Source organism: Trichinella spiralis (assembly GCF_000181795.1).
Source record: "Trichinella spiralis strain ISS 195 chromosome Unknown Scfld3, whole genome shotgun sequence".
Taxonomy (NCBI): domain Eukaryota; kingdom Metazoa; phylum Nematoda; class Enoplea; order Trichinellida; family Trichinellidae; genus Trichinella; species Trichinella spiralis.
Window position 1 is genome coordinate 106044 of NW_003526942.1, and position 19775 is coordinate 125818.

Consider the following 19775-nt stretch of genomic DNA (forward strand, 5'->3'; position numbering starts at 1 on the left):
TTTATCACACAGTTGTACAGTATTTAACTGACACACACGATTTATAAATTGACCATTTCTCAATAATGACGACGTTGTGTTTGTAATTTTAAAGTTCAACAGATGTTGTTGTTGGGCACTGAAATTGTTCATTGTTTAAACTGCTTTTTTGCACTTTAAAATTTTTCTACACATTCCTTTTACTACAAATGCCAATAGGAATTGTTTTATTTTTTTTTTTTTGATTATTGGAAAGTATTTCAGCAAGGAATTTATCTTTTCTGTCCAGTGAACAACAACTTTAAGAATTTAATTTCTTTTTTAAATAATTCATTCCATATTTAATGTTTAATTTAATCATCGCTGCACAATTGTTGGTTTCATTTTGTTGTAAACAGATTTTGCGTCCTTTATATAAATTATGAATGAAAAGCGGAAGGAATTAATAAAACAAAAAAAGAAAAAGAAATATGCATATGTTATAGCTGATGTTCTGATGAAAGTTGTATTTTATTTTTAAACTGGTTTGATATTCATAAATATGTAAATGTTTAATTGGATTAAAGAAGAGTTGTTTTTTCAGTTTGCCGTCAGTGATCCGTTGTTTTCCGAAGCCAAAGTTTGGTTGATCAACAACAACTATTTTGCGGTTTAGTATGATTGGAATTTTCACTTTACTGTCCGTATATGTGCGTTCGCTTCGTATATCTTCCAACAAAGTTCATTAACTGTACACGAAAATTAAAAATATAATTTTTCAATCTATAAATAATAAAAATCATGAAAAAAATATATTTTATTGTAACAACTGAGAACTTTCCTTACTGACTGTACTACATAATTTATAAACTTGCTCACCTAAAAACTGCACAATAAACATTTTTAACATTTCACTATGTTAAACATCAGTGTAATATGAAATAAAGTTGACTTATACTAGCATATTAAGTGCATTAAGTGAAGGCATCTTCAAATTGCTCAACTGTTATCACATTTTTGTTTAAATTGCATTGTAAATATTGAGCGTTTCCATTCCAGTGATGATAATAGCTTCCTAAAATAAAATTAACATTTCATGACATTAAATGATAACTTTGCTGCATAATTCATAAAGAAAGTATAATTTAATTTTATTAAAAGAAATTAATACAACATATGTGTATATTAAAATATTTATTTTTTTACAACAGTGTTGGTCAACCAGAGGGGTGCGTTCTCCTAGGGGGCGGGGGGGGCGTGTGAAGGGTACGGGGGGAAGCACGAAATTTTAGTCCTGCATAGGTGTTCAAAATTAAAAAGTTCATTTCTGTTGAAACCTGAAGTACTTCCTGAGCTCATATAGTTAATTTATGCGGCTCCTAAGATGCCTAGTCAATAGATATCATCATCTTATTTACAATGCATTAACAAATTGCTCGCCTGCATATCATAGTAATGATTTTTATTTTGATGTTGGTGACTTTTTGTTCCCCAGTGAACCGTTTCTTACAAGTTTCTACTTCTGGCTAAATTTTCACCGCCTTTTTTTACTGGTCATCTTAGTTTTAGCATAACAGCCTCAGCTTTGCACAGTTTATCATTTACCACTGTACTAAAATCACATCGTACTGCAGCTGGGCTTGATTCAACCATGAGGCAACAATTTACTTTGCGTACATACTTTTCTTTTTTGGGGAGTAGGGGTATTAATTGCACAACTTTGATTAAGAGGGCGGCGTGCGCTGACAGTCGTTCAGAACCATTGTTTTGCAGTATTGCAATGTTACCCCATTTGTTTAAATATAGTAAATATTTAAAAATATTTCATACACTGAAATCAACTGTACATACCTTGCCAAATTTTTCTTCTAACGCTCGTCGACCAAGTAATCGATGTTTCAACTTCACCATAAGATTCTGAAATGTTAATCTTAAGTGAGACTAACCTAACTTTTTGAAAAAGTGACAACTCACTTCATATTCATCATCGCTTTCCTCCGGTTCTGATTTGTAATTCATGTTCTACAAATAAAATATAAAATTCTTATTTAAAATAACAAATGCAAAAGCTAGAATACTATTCATTTTGGTTAATTTCAATTCTCAAACAATTAAGACAAAGTCATTTTGAAATTAAGAAATACTGTCTAAGAAAATTATATCATCTCTTTATGAAATAATTACTATGTGAAAGCTTAATGATAAAAAACCTGAAGACTTGAGAACAAGAAAAATGCATTCGTTTTCAAAATGCCATTGTTGCTTTCAACGCAAATTTAAATTCACCAACTCTAATAATAATGTATTTTAAATTTGCTTACCCATGCAGATAGTCTAACGTCTTTGTATTTTTTTCGTTGAAACAATCGTCTAAAAATATAAACTATTCCATGTATTAATAGCTGAAGTAAACTAAACGGGGGTGGAATCATTCGACATTCATCAAAAAATTCCATCCATATCTGACTCAAAACATAAGCCCATTCTTTTTCACTATTTTCCTGAAAATGTATGTTTTATGTTTGTATAGAAAATGCAAATAAATTGAAAAACAAATTTTTGCTAACCAACACAGCTGCTGCAGTATTTGACATGATAGAGATCATTAAATTCAATAACGATACCACAAGAATGATATAATATAAAGCAGATAAAAGTTCAGCAGCAGATTGTACTAAATGATGCTTTGTTTCTTCTTTGTCAGGTCCAAATTGTCCCACAACCACTTCCAGACGTTCTGGGTCCAAATAACCATACCATGCCCAGTATAGGTATCGAATTGCTGATTCAATGCTAAAATGTGCTACCCTTACTATTGTTAAACAGTTGTCAAAAAATAAAAAAAAATACCTTGTCATGAAGGTAGGCTGTTCGTACAGTTTTCCATCTCTTAAAACAACATTACCTTTGTAATGTTCAATAAGGTAATTTAGACCAAGAGCGAATGAACCAATGATAACAACAAACATGCTCATGAATATAAGAATATCTTTCACACATCTTCCAATAGAAATCTTGAAAAAGATAAAAACATTAATGATGTTTCACAAATATTCAGCTAAAGAAAAGAATGCTTGAACATTGTCATACATTTGATTAACATTTTACAATAACATTGAATTGCCTGTCAAGTTGAGATATACAATTCAACTTACTACTACTGGTCCATACATGCGAAATACTTGAAAAAAATAAAACAAACGCCAGCTTGCCATCACTGACGCAAATGTAAACAAAACTTCAAACAACAAAGTAGGATGGTATGGATCCCAATGAACTCTGTGTGCATAACGTTGACCGTGGTGTTTAACTTCTAACCAAGAGTTCATGAATGCATTGAAAGCTAGCAGATACATGCTCATCAGAATTAGATCATACCTAGAACATATTGTTTTTTCAATGGTGCAATATTTCTGACAATATTATATTCAAATTTAAATTGAAAACATTTCCTAATTCAGCAAACGTACCAACGCCACCAAGAGTATAAAAATCGTCTAAAGCCCAGTTGAATGACATCTGTCCATGAAATTGTGAACCAGGAAAACAAAAAAATCCATACGTAGCAAATAATAATTGTTTTGAAAACTATAACACAAAATTAAATTTATCATTGTATTTACTGTAAGACAAATTTAATTGTTCAGTTGTACGGTTGTCTGGTGCACCGCGGAGGTCTCGTCTTTCTTTGTACTGCGTGAACGCTACCAGACACATCAAAAATATAACATATGACGTAGCAAAAGAAATAAATCTAAAATTGATAAATATTTTTAATTATGCATAAATTATTATTTACATCAATTTATTTACTATAATGTGAACGAGTTTTACAGTAGGTTTATTGACTTTTTAATATTGAGTGACATACCTTGCAACTGGAGTTGAGTAAGATTTAAAGACTTTTCCATTAGTGAGCACGTTCACCAAGCTTGTTATCGGATAACCGACGGTATGCACAACAATTCTAGCAACTTTTTCTGAATTGCTTATCCCATTCCAGTCAGCCCATTCACCTTTAAATTTCTTTTTCAGTACGGTTAGACAACGGGGATCACTCAAAAACTAAAAATATGAAAAAGTATGAGTAAACCTAGACATGCTGAAAAACTTATTTTGATTTCTTTACATCTTTTTGATCTGTGTCAATAGCAACAGATACTCGAGGAAAAGCAGTCAGTGATCCAACTGGAGCGCCTTGACTTTCCTTAAGCAAAACCGCTGCTTCCTCTTCTGTTTGGCAGCACAGAATAAGCGCAGTTGGGAGACGACGTAAATTTTCTTTTAACTTATTGTACGTGTCCTAAATAAGCAATTTTAATACAATTTGTTTCACTGCATTTATTGCTTTTCCAAAAGATAATATTATTAAATGTAAAGTTTGCTTTCAAGATTAGAGTATAATTGCCTTATAATATGGTTCACAATCCATGCATTTGTCCATTTCACGACAAAGCATGAATGATTCAATGATAGGATCTGGAAAGATGTCCTGAAGCAAATACGCAGGGTTGCACAATGCTTTGTAACTATCTAGTCGCAGTAAAGTAATGCTGACATCATCCTTATGGTTTTTCTCCATCTCACATTCATTGCAAATGCCTGAAAATAAATGAATCGTTATCTAAAAATCCATGAAGTACATACTGATAACAAAAATTACATCCTGCTCGGTGAGGTATGGGAACTGTATAACCCATTTCAACAAATAATTTTATCATTTTGTAGTTTCCCATTTGAGCTGCTACCATTATTGGTGTTAGATGATTTGGGAAAAGTACAGGTAATTCAGAATTCGCATCATATCGTCTAAAGATAAAAAATATAAATAATCATAGTAAACCCAGAAGTTAACAAAAGCAAAACAGTTTGCTTTCTGATTTTATAATATATTTTGAATTACATGCTAATATTTCTTACAATATTTGAAATTAAAATTTTTCATTAACATTTGACAGTGATTCAAAAAATAGTAAACTGGATTTTAAGGTAAATGTACCAGTAATAAAAAAATGTGACGTAAATTGATAAATTATAAATAAATTTAAAGGCACGCCTTTTCATGCCTTAATAAATATTATGTAATACAAAATTCCACATATTTAAATATTTTATTTAAAATAAAAGTTAATGACATTGTACAATACACTGCATCATTAAATTTCTTAAATTTCCATATCAGATGGTACAGTTTAACATAACTTGCACATCATTTAATCACTATAGATTAATTTGTTCATTAGTAAAAAAGTTTTATTTTCACTTGATTCTAAGAGAAAACTACATAAAATAACTATATATGTGCATCACATCAAGCTGAAAAGTAGTAACAAAAACTTCAGCGAATTAATCATTATGTATTAAAAATGTGAATTATAATATATCATCATATTATGATAATTGAATGTACTCATTTTATTAAACATTCAAAAAGATTAATGTTAAATGAAACGTTTTAATCAGCTAACTTTACTGCTGCATTTATAATTTCTTACCTGTCCTTGAGTAGTGCAGCAACAACTTTCACTTCAGAACCAAGAACAGCAATGAGTATTGTCTCTTTCAAACGATACTCAATTTTAGGAAGCCATTTTAAAATTGGCTTCCATTTCTTTCTTAGTATGGCGTACTGAGCAACTGTAAATCTATTCACATTCTCGGAATCCAAAACAGATGGATTTTTCTAATTTGAAGTTTTCAAATTAATACTACGTAAATCGAAACTTGTGAATTGTGGAAAATTATTAAAATGTTATATAAATGCATAAAAACGTATGTAAAAAATAAAGACAAAATTAAACAAAAGCACTGTCGATGCTATAATGTGTAAGGATATTTAAATAGTTATTGAAAGCTATTAAGGTTAACAAGTGTAAAATTTTTTTCTATCCTTCAAAATATACTTGCTTGGCTAACAAAAGATATTCTTAAATAAATTTGAAAGTATTAACATGACTTACGTTGACACAATTAGCCAGCTCATCTTCCTTACCACAGTCTATCAAGTTAAAGACATCTCGAGCATCTCCTTTACCTTTTGCATCCATAGCTGACGTTGACGTTTCTAGAAAATAAAAAAAGATATTATTTTATCAAGGTTAACAAATAAATAGGTAACGCTCATCTCTACCAACTGTATAGTAAGATATGGCAACACTAAACAAACCTACTGTAATTTTGACAACTTATGAACTTGAAAATTAATTACAGAAGGTGAATAATTTTTACTTGAAATAAAAAATCATTGAATAAAAATGTTAAATTTGTCTTAAATGAGGTCTTCATAATATTTTTCTTTTTATACCACGACACCAAGATTGTGAAGCTTATTAAGAAACCCATATATGTAATGGCCATTAGTGAAATTTCTTTCGTTGTGATTGGTCAGATACCCTCAGACTGATTTCATGATAACGGTACCCTACTTTCATAATTTCCGTATTTTACTGAACATGTTCAGTTTCTATTCATTTGCGTTGCTTCGATTGCCTCTACTTATTTTCTTATTTAACAGGACAGTTTGTTGTTTTTATCATTATTTTCATGATCACAAATTTCAAAAATAATATCTTGAATTTCTTTCACCTCATACATTTTTAAAATAGTTAATTTTATTACTTTTACATTAAATAGTATTTAACATTGTTCTTTTTGTTTTTCACAATTAACAATAACATTAAATGGTAAAAGATCAATTGGAAGCAGTTATAGCGGTGTTCTTAGCCAATTTACGGTTATCTTCATCCATAACAACTATTGTGATCAGCACAGTTTGTTGGTTACTGAATCAAAATAGTCGTGTGTAATACTGACAACGGGAACTAAGCAAATGTCAAGACAACTACTCACCACGCCTCATCTCCTTTTCCACAGTATGGTTTCTCATTTGATTGTCCATTCTGTGTTACCGTCTGGCTGTTATACTGCTCCTTTCCATGAAGAGTCAGTCCTCTTTGGACTGCATCTGTTGTGTATATTACGTAGTCTTCTAGATGTTTGGACGGTCTTCGTCACCTCGAACAATGTTACATGAACGTCATATTGAACGTTGTTTTACAAGTTCTGTTTCGTGTGTATTTGGCTGTTGTTGCCAAGTAATACTTTGTAGTGGGGTACCACGTACTATGGGTATTGCCACTTGTTGGGAAAAGCATTCTCCTGACCTTTAGTCTTCGTCAAGTTAGGCGGAAGCTCTAGCCCACGATAGAGCTGAGCGACAGAGCGTGACGCTGTGACGTCATTTTCGCATGTATATAAGGACGCGTTATCAATTTTCACTTCTACTTCATCTCTTCCGCGAACAACTGCGTTGTACGCTATTCACTTTTGTAGTTTATGCTTCATAAAATTCATCACCACTGCTTGCTATATAATACAGTTTTCTTGTCTGGTAGTGTCATTTCTCATGTTTTATTTGTAGTTGCTGTCCATCCAGGAGTTGTTCAGTGTATAGCATTAGTCTGTTGTGATGTATAACAACGCGTCGTTAGGGGATTTTTTCAGATCTTATTCTGTATCCGCTGACTTCGTTTTTCTTTACTACAGTGTACAGTCCTTCCTAGCGTTTACTAATTTTGTTATTCTGTGGTTTTAAAAGTTACACTTTCTCTCCAACCTCAAAATTTTGCTCACTTCCTTTTTTGTTATAATATTCCTGTCATCTACCTTGTTCTCTCATCGCTTGTTGTTTTATTCTATCGTGAACATCTTTCATTTTCTTGTGTAGATTCCTTAGGTGTGACCTGATGTACACCATTGACTGAGGGACATGAAATAGATTGTCCACTGGCATGAGCATCTCCCTTTTGAATAGTGCTTGGAGCAGCGTCATGTCTGTTGCTTCGTGGTCGCTACTATTGTAGGGCATGGTTTCCGGTGGTATCATTTCATCCAGGATATCAGATTGTCATGGCGTAAGATCAACATATGCGTGTTTTACTGCGGTAATTGATGACATGGCTGCTGGAGAGTCAACAGCTCCATCTCCTAAAACAATGATTAATGTTTCTAGTTTGAGCCTGATCACCAGGCTTCAATGCTGACAATTCATCATCGTGCACGTGAAGATCCCCTACTTGAGGACAAGAAAAGAGTCGAGTTGATTCCTTATACTGTCAGGCAAACTTGACAGCGTTTTCGAACTTAGTGAATTGGAGAGTGGGATGCGATAATTATAGCTGCGGCGGTCAAAAACCCATAATAAAATTATCCTGTACAGACGTTTCATTTATACTAAGTTTGCAGGCCAAGTAATGTAGCTCATCAGCAAACTCAGTCATGGTTTCAGTCGAATCTGATCTCAGCTGTTAGAAGGTTGTATGAAGTGATGGGACGTTTTCTGAATTAGAATATCATTCAAAGAAACATGAGCAAAATTCCTCAAATATGCGCCCTGCGTTTATTCTGAGATCAGCGAGTCAATCCAATACGTCATCATTAATAAAGAAGGTCATTACTCTAGCCCAGTGATTTCATGAAGACTTACAGTCATATAGGTTGCTTTTCATTCACTTGAATCAGAGCTCAACATTCATCTCTGCAATGAATATTATAGGTGATTGGCAGGGAAACATTAGCTAGTTTCTGTCTGGACGTGTGATCCCACTGCTAATACCATCTGTAATTGCCTTCCTGACCGCTTTACACTTAGCATCAGCCATAACAGCTACTGATACTCAGGAATGTTTATTGATCATTATATCAGAATAAGTACATGTATCACGGACAGCATGATCTAGGCCTAAATCAAAACAACTACTGGCTTTCAGCGCCATACTATAATTCACTTTTTAAAACATATTGTTTTGCTTCTATACGTTATTTTAAATTACGCGACATTTAAAAAAATTTTTTGAAATGTGTCATTTTTTTAAGACACACTTTGAATGAAAGGAAACAGTTTTATATTTTAATAAGTTAAAATGAGAAATAATTTTATCAAAGAAATCAGTATTAAAAATAAGCTAGGTGCATTTGCTTTAACTTTAATCAAAACATTTACTTATGACTGTCACATAAATAATGTTATGCAGCGGTTGAATGCAGTGCAATGATGCAAGCTGCACCACTAAATCAGAATATTTGACAAATAACAGTAATAACTGCGTTAGGAAGGATAGCTAGAGCTGAAATCAGCTTTTGGACGCTTGAAAAGATTTTAATTTTTACAGCGACAGTTACTCATATAACCAAGCATTTTTATAAGAACATGAAATAGTTATTTTTTCTACTCATAAAATGTTTCAGTGAAATAGACATGGTATGTTTTCAAAGTATATTTCAGTAAGTATCATTTAAATTTCATTCAATCCATTCATTCAATTCAAAATATCATTCAAATCAAATAAATGTAAACATTTAATACAAAATGTGTTACTAGACAAACTCTTTACAAAAAATTCAAGTGTTAGAGTGTATATTACCATTTTCAAAAGTGTCATTTTTTGTTATCATAGTGATGCAGTCAGTAAGATTCTTAAAGTTGACGAATTCATGAATTACTCAAAAAATGAGCATAATACATGCAGCACGCACTAATTCTTACTGCAGTACAAGTGATAGGTTGCATTTTTTTTGTTACGTCATCCTTTTTTTCTTCAGTATTATGTTTACTTTTGTGCACCCAGTGCAATGTAAATTATAAATTCTGCTTCAAGATGTGTATAGCAATTTTCATTCTTCACTGCATTGGACTAAAATCATCGTCATCACTACGAATAGCATTCAAATTAGTAAAGGGGAAAAGCACCTTAATGCATAATAGTGAAATCCTCTGTTGATAACAAAGTGCAGCTGATGGTTGCAAGAAACCTAAAGGCACTTTCCTTTTTTGCATTTTTTAACACACGTTTTGCTTTTTCCTCTTTCATATTTTGAAGAGCATCCACTAATTACAACTATTCCAGACAGAATTCAGTTTTCATCTTTACTTTGCGTTGTAGTATATTTGTTACGCCTGATATCTAAAATTGCCTATTATTGATAGTAGGCAAGCTTTTGCATATTATTTCTAATAAGCAGCTGCTCTTGCCTACTATTGATAATATGTGAAAAGATTGCTTGAATAATAGGCAATTTTTTGCATAATATTGAGAGTACACAATGAGCATTTGCCTAATATTGAAACAACGGTTCACCAGCCAATCTGTATGCTGAAATCTTTTCATCAATGATATTTATATTTATTGTCAGGCACAAATGTATCACGCGAAGTTTTTACATTTTTGAATGTGTTCAGATTCAGATTCAGATCAGAATTGCATAATAGTATTTTTCTACTGCAACGCCTCGACTAGATGAGCAGGCAGATAGGAGCATGCACGTCACATATCCTTAGCATCTCGTATCTTTAGTTACTGCAGTCCTAAGAAGAATTTCAAGGTCAGATGATTCATCACTTGATAATAAATCTTTTGATATTACTTGTAAATTCGCAGCTGTAAATTTGGATGACAATTTTCCTTCTCTGCAGCCAACACTGTATATTCCTTCGCATTCTGCCATGATGACTACTAGGAAATTTATCAGATTCACAGCTCCACGGTCGACATCTCGCACTCTGAGTGTAGCATTGTGACCTATATGAAGCGGTTTTATCATTTTCGTAATTTGTAGTGTCACTTTTTCTACTGCTCTAGACTACCCTGCCGCTGCTTCTTTTTATGCTTTCATTAAAGTCTGATCCTTATGCGGCAAAATTTTCTCAACAATACTTTCATTTTCTTCAAACTTTTCTTCGTGACTGCTCAAGCGTTCTTTCTCATTCGCTTCTTTCTCAGATGCTAAAAATCCTTCAATTTCTTCTTCTGTTTTGGCTACATCAACTAGCGATTATGCTAGAATGCAGGACTCCAGTCCAGGCGGTGGCTACTAGCCAAATGTGACCTTTGTCCAGCTGTTTCGTGAACATAACATAAATTTGTCATTGAACAAGTTTCATTTCCATTGATCATCTTTTGTATTTCTTTTTCTCACATCTAAATTGCCGATTTGTCTTGCAGAACGCCGTTTAGGCATTCAACCGCACCATGGCTCTGAGGGTGCTGGGGTCTACCCGAGATAAGCCTCAACTCCAGTCAACATGTCTTGAGTTTGGCAATTATGGCATTTGAAAATTCCTGACCGTTGTCGGATTACAGAATGCTGGGAGCACTGGACATTAAAAAGATTTCGAGCATCTTCGTTGCCACTTCTTTTGCCCGTTTTGCCTTTAACGGATTTAAAATGCAGAACTTCGTAAAGTGATTCAAATAAGTTATGATATATTTATAATCACCATCAGGCATGGTTGAAAATTTATCAAAGACATTGTCACCTGGGCTCGAGACATCACAATTGTAATAATCACTGGTTTAACAACCAGGCTTTTTAAAAGTTTTCTCATTTTCTTCTTGTGTCATTCTACACAAAATGGGAAAAGCAAATGGCTCGCTTCTGCTGTGACGTTGGTCTATTTATTCAGTGCTTCTCGAAATGTTTTTGTCAACATTGATAGCATAAAACATTTCTTCAGTAGGGGAAATGCATCTAATTTCATGATACTCGACCAATCTGATTAGCTTATTTTAATGATATTATATTTTTGATTATAATCACGGATATATTTTGGACCAACTGACTCGATTCCTATACTGCCAATAATTATTTGAACGTGCTGCAAAGTCAGAAAAATCGTTGCATTCTGTCCGTTTTCTTTGATCAGAACACAGAGCTTTTCTTCATAAATAGCCTTTCTATCCATCAGTACTTTAAAAAATTGGTAAGAAGTTGCCTTCTGCTTTCATATAAATTTCATTATGAGGCCATTTTCAGATGCAAATTATTTTGAACATGTTTGAACCTAATCATTTATCATTTTTTGAATGAAATGAAATGATTATCATTGAAATTCTCTAGCAATACATCATTAATAAAAGCATTTCAACATATAGCGTCAGTAGTGAACTGTCGTTTCAATATCAGGCAAATGCTCATTGCTTATTTTCAGTATTACGCAAAAATATTGCCAATTATTCATATTAGTCAATCCATTTGGCTATTATCAAGAATAGGCAAGGACTGCTACCTATTAGCAATAATAGGCAATTTTTAACATTAAGCGTAACATGTTTGCATTATGATAATTTCTGCTGTTTATATGCGTAAATTGTGATATATCATCATTTAAAGATATTGTTTACCTAGTCTATATTAAACTTATTACATTCTTATTAAATAGCTTAATTACGAATTTACTTATTAAGCGAATTAACTTAGTTAAATTAACAAACTTAATACAATTAACGTTTTGTTATTATCATCTGATTAGTGAAAGAGTTTTCAACGAGTCAGTAATGCAATATATGCATTATTCAAAAATTTACTGCAAATATTTATTAAACGTTTCAAAATAAACACATTATACGTTAAACAATTTATCAGAAACGTACACCGGATTGAATATTTAGAAATTATAATGAATCAAAATAGTTTCTCGTCTTTGCGATGTAGGCACTGCTACATTCTGGTGTTCATCTACAATAGCCATAGTAAATGTCAAGCGATCGAAATTCCCAGGACTACAGATAGAAGGTATTAGATGTATTGGTATTTTCAAAGAGTGGAAAGGAAGAAGTAGTCCACATTTCTGACCAATATATAGTCGGCGCTGTGCAGTTGTTTTTACGCTCCACTGAATTGTATGTTGAGCATTGTTGGTAAGGCGGATGCAACATTTCTGTCGTGTAGCAAATGGTGCATTGAATGAAATTCGTTTTGATGGTTCAAATGATACTGCATTATACGCGCAATCATTTCCCTTATTTTCAAAATGTTCATTCATATTTCTACCTCGAAATGCTTTTCAATGTAATGAATTAAAGTTTGTACAACGGAATCCGTAAATCTTAAACTGATGCAAACATTCTTTTAATAATACATGGAAAGTAGCTATTAGAAAAGATTTGCTTTTTTCAAAATACCTTTCTTTGTTTACTTTCAAAAGAAACTTGTAATGCGGGAATTTTTGGAATTTTCTTCAGCGTATTTATAAATATCGACAGATGTTTAACTAAAAGAATAGAACTTATTATTTAATAATAAAATATAATATCTAATGTTAGAAATGAAACGGTTGTACTCAGTTGAATGTCACCGTTTATATAAAAAATATGCAAGTGATTAAGCAGTGAATGATGTATGTTTAAACAGTTAGTGTTTATTCCTTAAACTTTAAACTTTAAACCACATTTTAAAATTAATGCAATAATAAAATGCAATAAATTATGCTACTATATTGCTAAATGCTGATCATTTTAATAATGAAAATCCAGGAGCAGGTTTTGATATATCAGTATGTGGGATAGTGAAAAATTTGCATCATTGTTGAAAACCATTTGCCATCAGCACAACATTATTATGAAATGTCACGTCTACACCCATGACCGCTGATAAATTATTGATAATCATTCTTTATGAGAATTTCTTGTAATCATCGTGACATCAGCTCAGATAACAGGTGTGAGATTAAAGATTTTTGCATATTTATAAATATATGTGGAAACAGTGGCAAACAAATCTCATAGTAAGTTTTCATAGCAGTTACTCTAATCTTTAGCTTTTTTTGATAACTTACACAGGCAATCATTTTTGGAGCAATGCGCATACTGTTTTTCACATAATGTATACATTGATAACGTTTGAATTAAAGTAAATTGCTTCATAAACAAAAAGAATTGAACTATAGATTAAAAATCAATTTTCATTATTTATTTGTTAGCATGCATTTCATTTCTGCAAAACATTTACTTTCAATTTCACTGATTTATTTGATAAATTAAAATTAATTAAAAGTTAAAATATCATACGTATTATTATTTGGCTGTTTAACTATGATTTAAATTGAAATTTCTAAGTACATTCTTGCTCAGCAAGCATGATAGCATGAACTCCATGCGTAAATGGTTTAGAAGTTTACATAAATAGAAAATTCTGCAGCTATATATATATTTCAGTAAAATTAGAATTAAATGCTGCTATTTCATGAAGAAAGACTGTTTTAATTACTTTTAAATTCTACTGCAAGTTATGGTAAACATATGCAAACATTTAATCAAGTCAGATTTTGATTTGCCTTTATCTTTTCTACATAATGATTAGACACTTTTATTAATAACTAATAATAAATCGTTTTCTATTTGAGTGCATAATAATTAACATAATACATAATAATTTTCAAATCTGAATTTAGTTGTCATTTTCCATAAGAAAAATTTTTCAAAATTTATCAGTTTAGGAATGGTATTGAATAGAAAATGAATTTATATTTCAAATAACATATAAATAAAAATGTTCATAAATTAGTTGCAACGGCTATGTCGGCTTCTCCAACGGAGCGATTATATTCACGATCATTTTAATGAGATCAAAATGAGTTGCTACAATTTCAAGGCGCTTCATCCCTTTAAGCCAGTTTTCTTCAAATTTAGCTGGCCGATCATGACGCCAGAGAATCCAAATCCGTCTTGACAGTGAGTGCACCAACGCAACAGGGCGGCAAATATCGGCCTTCTGAAGCGACGGCAGCATCGCTGGCTTTGATCACTGCTTCCTTTGAATCAGACATTCAAGCAAGAACAGAGCAGTTTATCTGAGCGACCCTTTTGGCTGAACAAAAATGAACAAATGAAAGTTTAATTCTACAAATTGAACGCTATTGTCACATTGAAACACATATATATTGATCTTCAGGAAAACAAATTTAAAAATGACATCAATAAGACAGTGAAAATTTCATCAACAAAATGACTTTCTTTTTCAATTATTCAATTCACTCATTATATATGTATTTATAAATTATTAGCATTCTTTAATATTTTTCATATTTAATTTGTTTTATTATGAAACGTAATAACGGCATAAAATTTTTAATTAACTTTTCTGTTATTTGAATTCAAATTCATCTCAATTTAACAAACCATTCTAAAAGACGGAATTGAAAGGTGCTTTATAAATTTGAATATTGTCTTTTGTTGTTTATTGAAGTGACGAGAAAAAAGTAAATTCCAAAATTATGAATACTTTTCTCTATATTACTCTAGCGATGTGACTTCAAATATGAAACGTTCGCATTTGTTTAAAATACAGTTGTCAGGGGATTATTGTGCTGTTTTCACCGTTTAGTACATGGGTTTTGGATTCAAAGCAGTAATAAGCGCGTGCTTGTTCCTTTGGCACTGTTCTGAAATGAGACTATGCAAATATATTTATTGCAGAAAATTCAAATATATTAACCGTGCTATGATGAACAGAAAATGCTACATAGGCGTAAATTATATGTAAATGCGTTTCAATTTCTCACTGCAGCAAACATTAGCAACAACACGAGATTGTTTCGAAGTGCATGACGCAACAGGTGAATATTGCAATTTGCACATGGCTCACAGGTCATTAGTCTTCAGCTGTTTTATGCATAATTTGAAATGCACTTGTTTGCTTAAAGCACTGGTTCGCTGGAGCCGCTATGACAGAGTTCAAGCAGCAAGCTGAATAAAATTTACAAATATATTGGTTTATTTATATTCAATGTCTGATCAATCTACCAAATGAGAAACACGTCTCGCCAATCAGCTTTATTTATTTCAATAATAAAACTTCATTGAAAACATAACAGCAGCTGTGAAAAAGTAGCCATCGGCTTTGTGTATTGGTAATGCACAGCCAACGGAGTCTAAGATGTAAAATTGAAAAGCAAAAGACACGTAAAGAATGACAGTTAATGAAAAAAATTTTCACAACGCACAGTCAAAAATCAAACATTGTGGCAATAATAATCGTGACATATTATTTCATTAAGAATGATTTATATTAAAAATATTTCCTGAAATAAAAAATATTATTTATTATACAATATTATTTATATGGATTTTTGAACGTAAAATTTAAAATATAAGTCACTGAATTTCACTTTAAAATACTTTAAAACTTTTGTACCGTTTGAAGAGCAGCCACTTCAGTGTTAATATTTTCATCAGTTTCATTGCAAAATTGGCAGAAGACGGTTGCTGAACTGTAATGGACAACACATTTGATCCGAGCTTTACGGTACTTTTCATAGAATAATTTTTCACGTTCCATATAATTTGTTTTCAGATTAATATAAAATTCAAATTTAACATAATTAAAACTTTTCTTATTTGAAAATGTATTTCTTATTACATGATATGCAGATAAATTTACTTAATAATTATATATATACGTAACGCATATCACTAAGATGATGCGCTAAAATTGAGATGCAATACAAATTGATGAGAAAAATTTTATAAGTATTCAATTTTCAATACCGCATGTAAATAATATATTATTTTAATAAATTTGTTGCATTTTTCAGTCGAATTCAAAATCCGACGAAGATCATTCTAAACTACAGTCGCTCTGTCTGCAATCGGAGAAAAAAAATAAAGCTTCGCTAAGCATTTCTGCGGCAGATTTTATCACGTGGGATGGAAAATCAGACAACAATATGGAAAGCGGTTTGAGAAACGCTATCAATTCAGATGCTAACATTCTTTCTATCGGTAAGCAATAATTATCATTACATTGATAGCAATTTTTCAAATTTTATTCATCTCTTACTGAAAAAAGTCGACATTTTTAAAAATTGCGAAAACTGAAATTACAGAAAAATACAAATTTTGTTAGATTAGACGAAGCTAGAAATTCTAATTTAAAATATTTTTTTAGCACGATCGGCGATGTTTGATCGGAAAAGTGATTGTCATCAAGTAAATATTATCGGCAATTTTAATGATTATAATGTGGCATGTGCCATGCCAAGAGGGCAAAGTTTGCAGCCGATCAATGCAAAAACACAGGAAAGTGAGAAGAATTCCAACTGCTGCCCCAGTTGTCTAGCATTCATCTGTCGCTGCTGCAATGCTGCCATCAAATTGCTGAAAAAATTAATCTGACAAGTGTCTTTTGATCACAATTCACAATGTGAAATTTAAAATAATATTTTTAATCTTATTTAATTTTAAAATAATCTTTTAATATTTTAATAAAATTGTTTATACTTTTTCTCATACTTATGTTAAAAAAATACTTTTATCATTTACATAGCCTATAATGTATTAATGTTTTATCTGTTGAAATCATCCATAAAAATAATAAATTATATTGAATGTTTGCATGGGCAAGTATGTTTCATTTATATTTCCATTGTCATTAATCCATATTTGAATAATTCATAATAATTTTAAAAATAGTTTCAAACTATTTTAGTAGAGTGATAAGTAAATTTCTTTGAAAATTCTTATTAACCCTGTTCAAAATTCCACACTTCAGTGAGCTCCAGACGCAAGCGCATGTTCCTCAACAGGCCGTGTGTTGAAGGCAGAGTAAGTGATGAGATATGGATCAACTCGCCGCTTGATCTTTTAGGTGAATTTTATCCAAAATATGCTTATCATCCAAAAAAGTTCAGTTAATTACACTCAGAACGCAAAGATGGGCAGAGCAATAATAATGCATAAATATATGCAGTACGAAAAGAATGAATGAAATATTGACAATAATAACGAATACATATGTGCAGTGCAATACAATATAATGTTTGCGACCGATAACGCAGATAACGATTATCAAGAACACGCAATGGAGAACGTCTACCAGTTCACACAACACACAACGGAAACGCACAAATTCTTGCAAATGCGGAGTGCTGTTTCTCGAGAAAATTATGCGCAAAAGATTTACCTGAGCCACCAGGTCTAAATTGCCTAGCTTGAGGCACAAAAAACCATTTATCAAGCAGTTGTACGCAAAACGCTGCCCACTGTTAATGGATACCAGCCCATTTTGCAAAACTGAATCTGCTGAGCTTCATCAGTGTTCTCAATTGCGTCACCATCTCTGAGGATCATCCTTCTTCATCAACAGCAGATCATCAACACAGATGTTCTCGAGAATTTCGTTCACAGTTTCAGGGAATTTGTTTTGGTATTTCCTTGCATGGTATCTTATGACACACATAACCAAGAATGGTGAACACGACAGTCCAAAACACAGCCTTTTGAAGCGGTTGACGTGAGGTATTTCTTGAACACCATGGTCCTTATAAAAAAATGGGCACACATCTATCTCTGTCTTGTTCGTTGAAGCCGATTTGTTAAAACATCTTAGAGATGTCAACCTGGCGGCGGAATGGATCAACTCGCCGCTTGATCTGTCAGGTGAATTTTTAAAGTTTACAGTGAATTTTTCAAAGTCTCAACTCAACAAAGTAAAACAAAAAACTTGTAATAACATTTATTTGCTTCATTATTTAATTAGACAATAAGTGAGTTATTCCATTCTGTCGTAGTTGTGCGTTATGCCCTGAAGGTACGTGATAACGTCTCTGTCGTTATACTTGCTCACAATTTCAGCTATACGTTCATCAGCGTCCCGTAATTTTTTCAGCTTCTGTGGTGGCTGATGACCGGCCACCAGTTGTTCATAAAATAAATCCCCGGCGTGCTGCACCTTACGCAAGCTTTCAATCAGTTTCCAAATAGTCGCATGTGCCATGCCTAATTCCGCCTTCAACCTGCGGTGAGCAGCTTCTGCGTAGTTGTTGATGCGATTGTCTTCAACGGCAACTCAGCGATGCATTGACCACATCTCAACTGGAAACATTGATGGACGTCTTACACCACCTCGACGATTTTGACGACCACGTAACTGTCTTCAAACCAGTCGAGTAGTAGTTGAAGTTCGTCTGGAATATGCCCTGCTAAGTTGTCTACGACCTGCTCTAAACCGTCTATTGGAACAGAGGCTAGAGGAATTATTATTTTGGCTTGCAGAGCAAAGTCTGCGTCATTTTTGTACCTGGTGAATAAATCCAAAAGGATAGTCTCTCTTGGTAAAATTTTCAGTGCTAATGTTCTATTCGTTGGCAAAACATCGAGTTTTCATTGGATCGCTTCTCATTGCATAGTTACGGAGTAATAGCATTGGTTCTATCGCCTAAACTTTTCATTGATTAAAATTGTTCTGCTTTGATTAGCTAAAATTTTTTTCATTTCATTGGTCCAAATTTTTAATTACATAACAATTCATTGCGTAACCTTTGACCTCTTTTAGTGTTTGATCCGTGACGTCACCAATTTGACGGTAAAATTTTTTCACTGTTTTTAGATGTTTTTTTTTAATATTTACTTTTCTACTTAACTAAACCTGTAATATTGCAGTAATAATATGCTACAATAAGCCATTGTTTGTATGTTTATTCACAACCCGTATTTGTCATTATGATTTGTGCACTTGAGCGTGTGGCATCTGCTTTTGTGTATTGGCTTTTATCGGTTCTTTGAGATACGAACTCAAATAAGCTTTGAGATATTTATCATTATTATTTATTCCCATCATTCGGAAACACGTCTCAAACCTTCGACACGGAAAATAGCACAAGCTAATGATAAGCACTGAGGAGTGAAATAATTGAAAAATGGAATTCACGGTCTTGTTCTTTTCAAATTAAATATCTTTATTATCTAATTGCATTATTCTACAAAAGTATAGAAGTAACAAATGAACAGCCTGAAGAAGAGATAACTGAACAAAGCGATGTTAAATAAACGTGTTTATCTAAGTCATTTTCAGTTTTCATAATTTGACATGTAATGACTCTTTACGATGGTAACAGAGCTAGTCTTGTTCACTAGCTTGACAGTGAAGAAAGTTGTACAGCGATTATCATGAGTCAAGTCAACATTCAGCACGAAGGATTTTCTGAAATTTCACTAGACAACCAACATGTGCTGCAGTTGAATTTCCCCTAAGCTGGCAAAAGC

At 32.4% G+C, this 19775-nt stretch overlaps 6 protein-coding genes across 6 annotated transcripts; 2 read left to right on the forward strand and 4 right to left on the reverse strand.

Moving 5' to 3' along the window:
• Window positions 1-53: 53 nt before the first annotated feature.
• Tsp_12036 (conserved hypothetical protein) lies at window positions 54-132 on the reverse strand (the record flags this gene model as incomplete). The annotated part of the gene is made up of 1 exon (XM_003378735.1): window positions 54-132. A coding segment is annotated over exon 1 (79 nt), but the record flags the coding sequence as incomplete, so codon positions are not given.
• Window positions 133-979: 847 nt separating this feature from the next.
• On the reverse strand, window positions 980-7843 carry Tsp_12037 (conserved hypothetical protein). Its single transcript, XM_003378736.1, is given in 16 exon segments — window positions 980-1033; window positions 1810-1875; window positions 2526-2751; window positions 2809-2972; window positions 3114-3139; window positions 3161-3336; window positions 3830-4023; window positions 4088-4261; window positions 4384-4450; window positions 4464-4560; window positions 4622-4767; window positions 5454-5587; window positions 5919-6022; window positions 6691-6740; window positions 6808-6946; window positions 7624-7843. The coding sequence occupies 16 exon segments, from the start codon at window positions 7841-7843 to the stop codon at window positions 980-982; spliced, it is 2037 nt and encodes a 678-aa protein (XP_003378784.1).
• A 4557-nt stretch (window positions 7844-12400) lies between these two features.
• Window positions 12401-12778, reverse strand: Tsp_12038 (major sperm protein isoform alpha). The gene has a single exon (XM_003378737.1). The coding sequence runs from the start codon at window positions 12776-12778 to the stop codon at window positions 12401-12403; it is 378 nt and encodes a 125-aa protein (XP_003378785.1).
• Window positions 12779-13489: 711 nt separating this feature from the next.
• Tsp_12039 (hypothetical protein) lies at window positions 13490-14588 on the forward strand. Its single transcript, XM_003378738.1, is given in 3 exon segments — window positions 13490-13519; window positions 14299-14406; window positions 14424-14588. 3 exon segments carry the CDS (start codon window positions 13490-13492, stop codon window positions 14586-14588), a joined length of 303 nt encoding a protein of 100 aa, XP_003378786.1.
• A 1871-nt stretch (window positions 14589-16459) lies between these two features.
• Tsp_12040 (conserved hypothetical protein) lies at window positions 16460-17712 on the forward strand. Its single transcript, XM_003378739.1, has 3 exons — window positions 16460-16514; window positions 16681-16815; window positions 17534-17712. The coding sequence occupies exons 1-3, from the start codon at window positions 16460-16462 to the stop codon at window positions 17710-17712; spliced, it is 369 nt and encodes a 122-aa protein (XP_003378787.1).
• A 129-nt stretch (window positions 17713-17841) lies between these two features.
• On the reverse strand, window positions 17842-18507 carry Tsp_12041 (conserved hypothetical protein). The gene is made up of 2 exons (XM_003378740.1): window positions 18358-18507; window positions 17842-18051 (listed from the first exon to the last, which is right to left on the reverse strand). Exons 1-2 carry the CDS (start codon window positions 18505-18507, stop codon window positions 17842-17844), a joined length of 360 nt encoding a protein of 119 aa, XP_003378788.1.
• Between the last annotated feature and the right edge of the window lie 1268 nt (window positions 18508-19775).

Bases quoted from the DNA above. Each gene is read 5' to 3' on its own strand.
- Tsp_12037 (XM_003378736.1), bottom strand. From the start codon at position 7,843: ATGATACCACCGGAAACCATGCCCTACAATAGTAGCGACCACGAAGCA. The intron at 6,947-7,623 runs GTAGATGACAGG...CCAAACATCTAG, and splicing joins ACAAGCGATGAGAGAACAAG to AAGACTACGTAATATACACA. The intron at 2,973-3,113 runs GTAAGTTGAATT...ATCTTTTTCAAG, and splicing joins GCATGTATGGACCAGTAGTA to ATTTCTATTGGAAGATGTGT.
- Tsp_12038 (XM_003378737.1), bottom strand. From the start codon at position 12,778: ATGAATGAACATTTTGAAAATAAGGGAAATGATTGCGCGTATAATGCA.
- Tsp_12039 (XM_003378738.1), top strand. From the start codon at position 13,490: ATGTGGAAACAGTGGCAAACAAATCTCATA. The intron at 13,520-14,298 runs GTAAGTTTTCAT...TTCATAAATTAG, and splicing joins AGTGGCAAACAAATCTCATA to TTGCAACGGCTATGTCGGCT.
- Tsp_12040 (XM_003378739.1), top strand. From the start codon at position 16,460: ATGGAAAGCGGTTTGAGAAACGCTATCAATTCAGATGCTAACATTCTT. The intron at 16,515-16,680 runs GTAAGCAATAAT...ATATTTTTTTAG, and splicing joins TGCTAACATTCTTTCTATCG to CACGATCGGCGATGTTTGAT. The intron at 16,816-17,533 runs GTGAGAAGAATT...ACATATGTGCAG, and splicing joins CAATGCAAAAACACAGGAAA to TGCAATACAATATAATGTTT.
- Tsp_12041 (XM_003378740.1), bottom strand. From the start codon at position 18,507: ATGGCACATGCGACTATTTGGAAACTGATTGAAAGCTTGCGTAAGGTG. The intron at 18,052-18,357 runs GTGAGCAAGTAT...TTTTTTTATAAG, and splicing joins ATGAACGTATAGCTGAAATT to GACCATGGTGTTCAAGAAAT.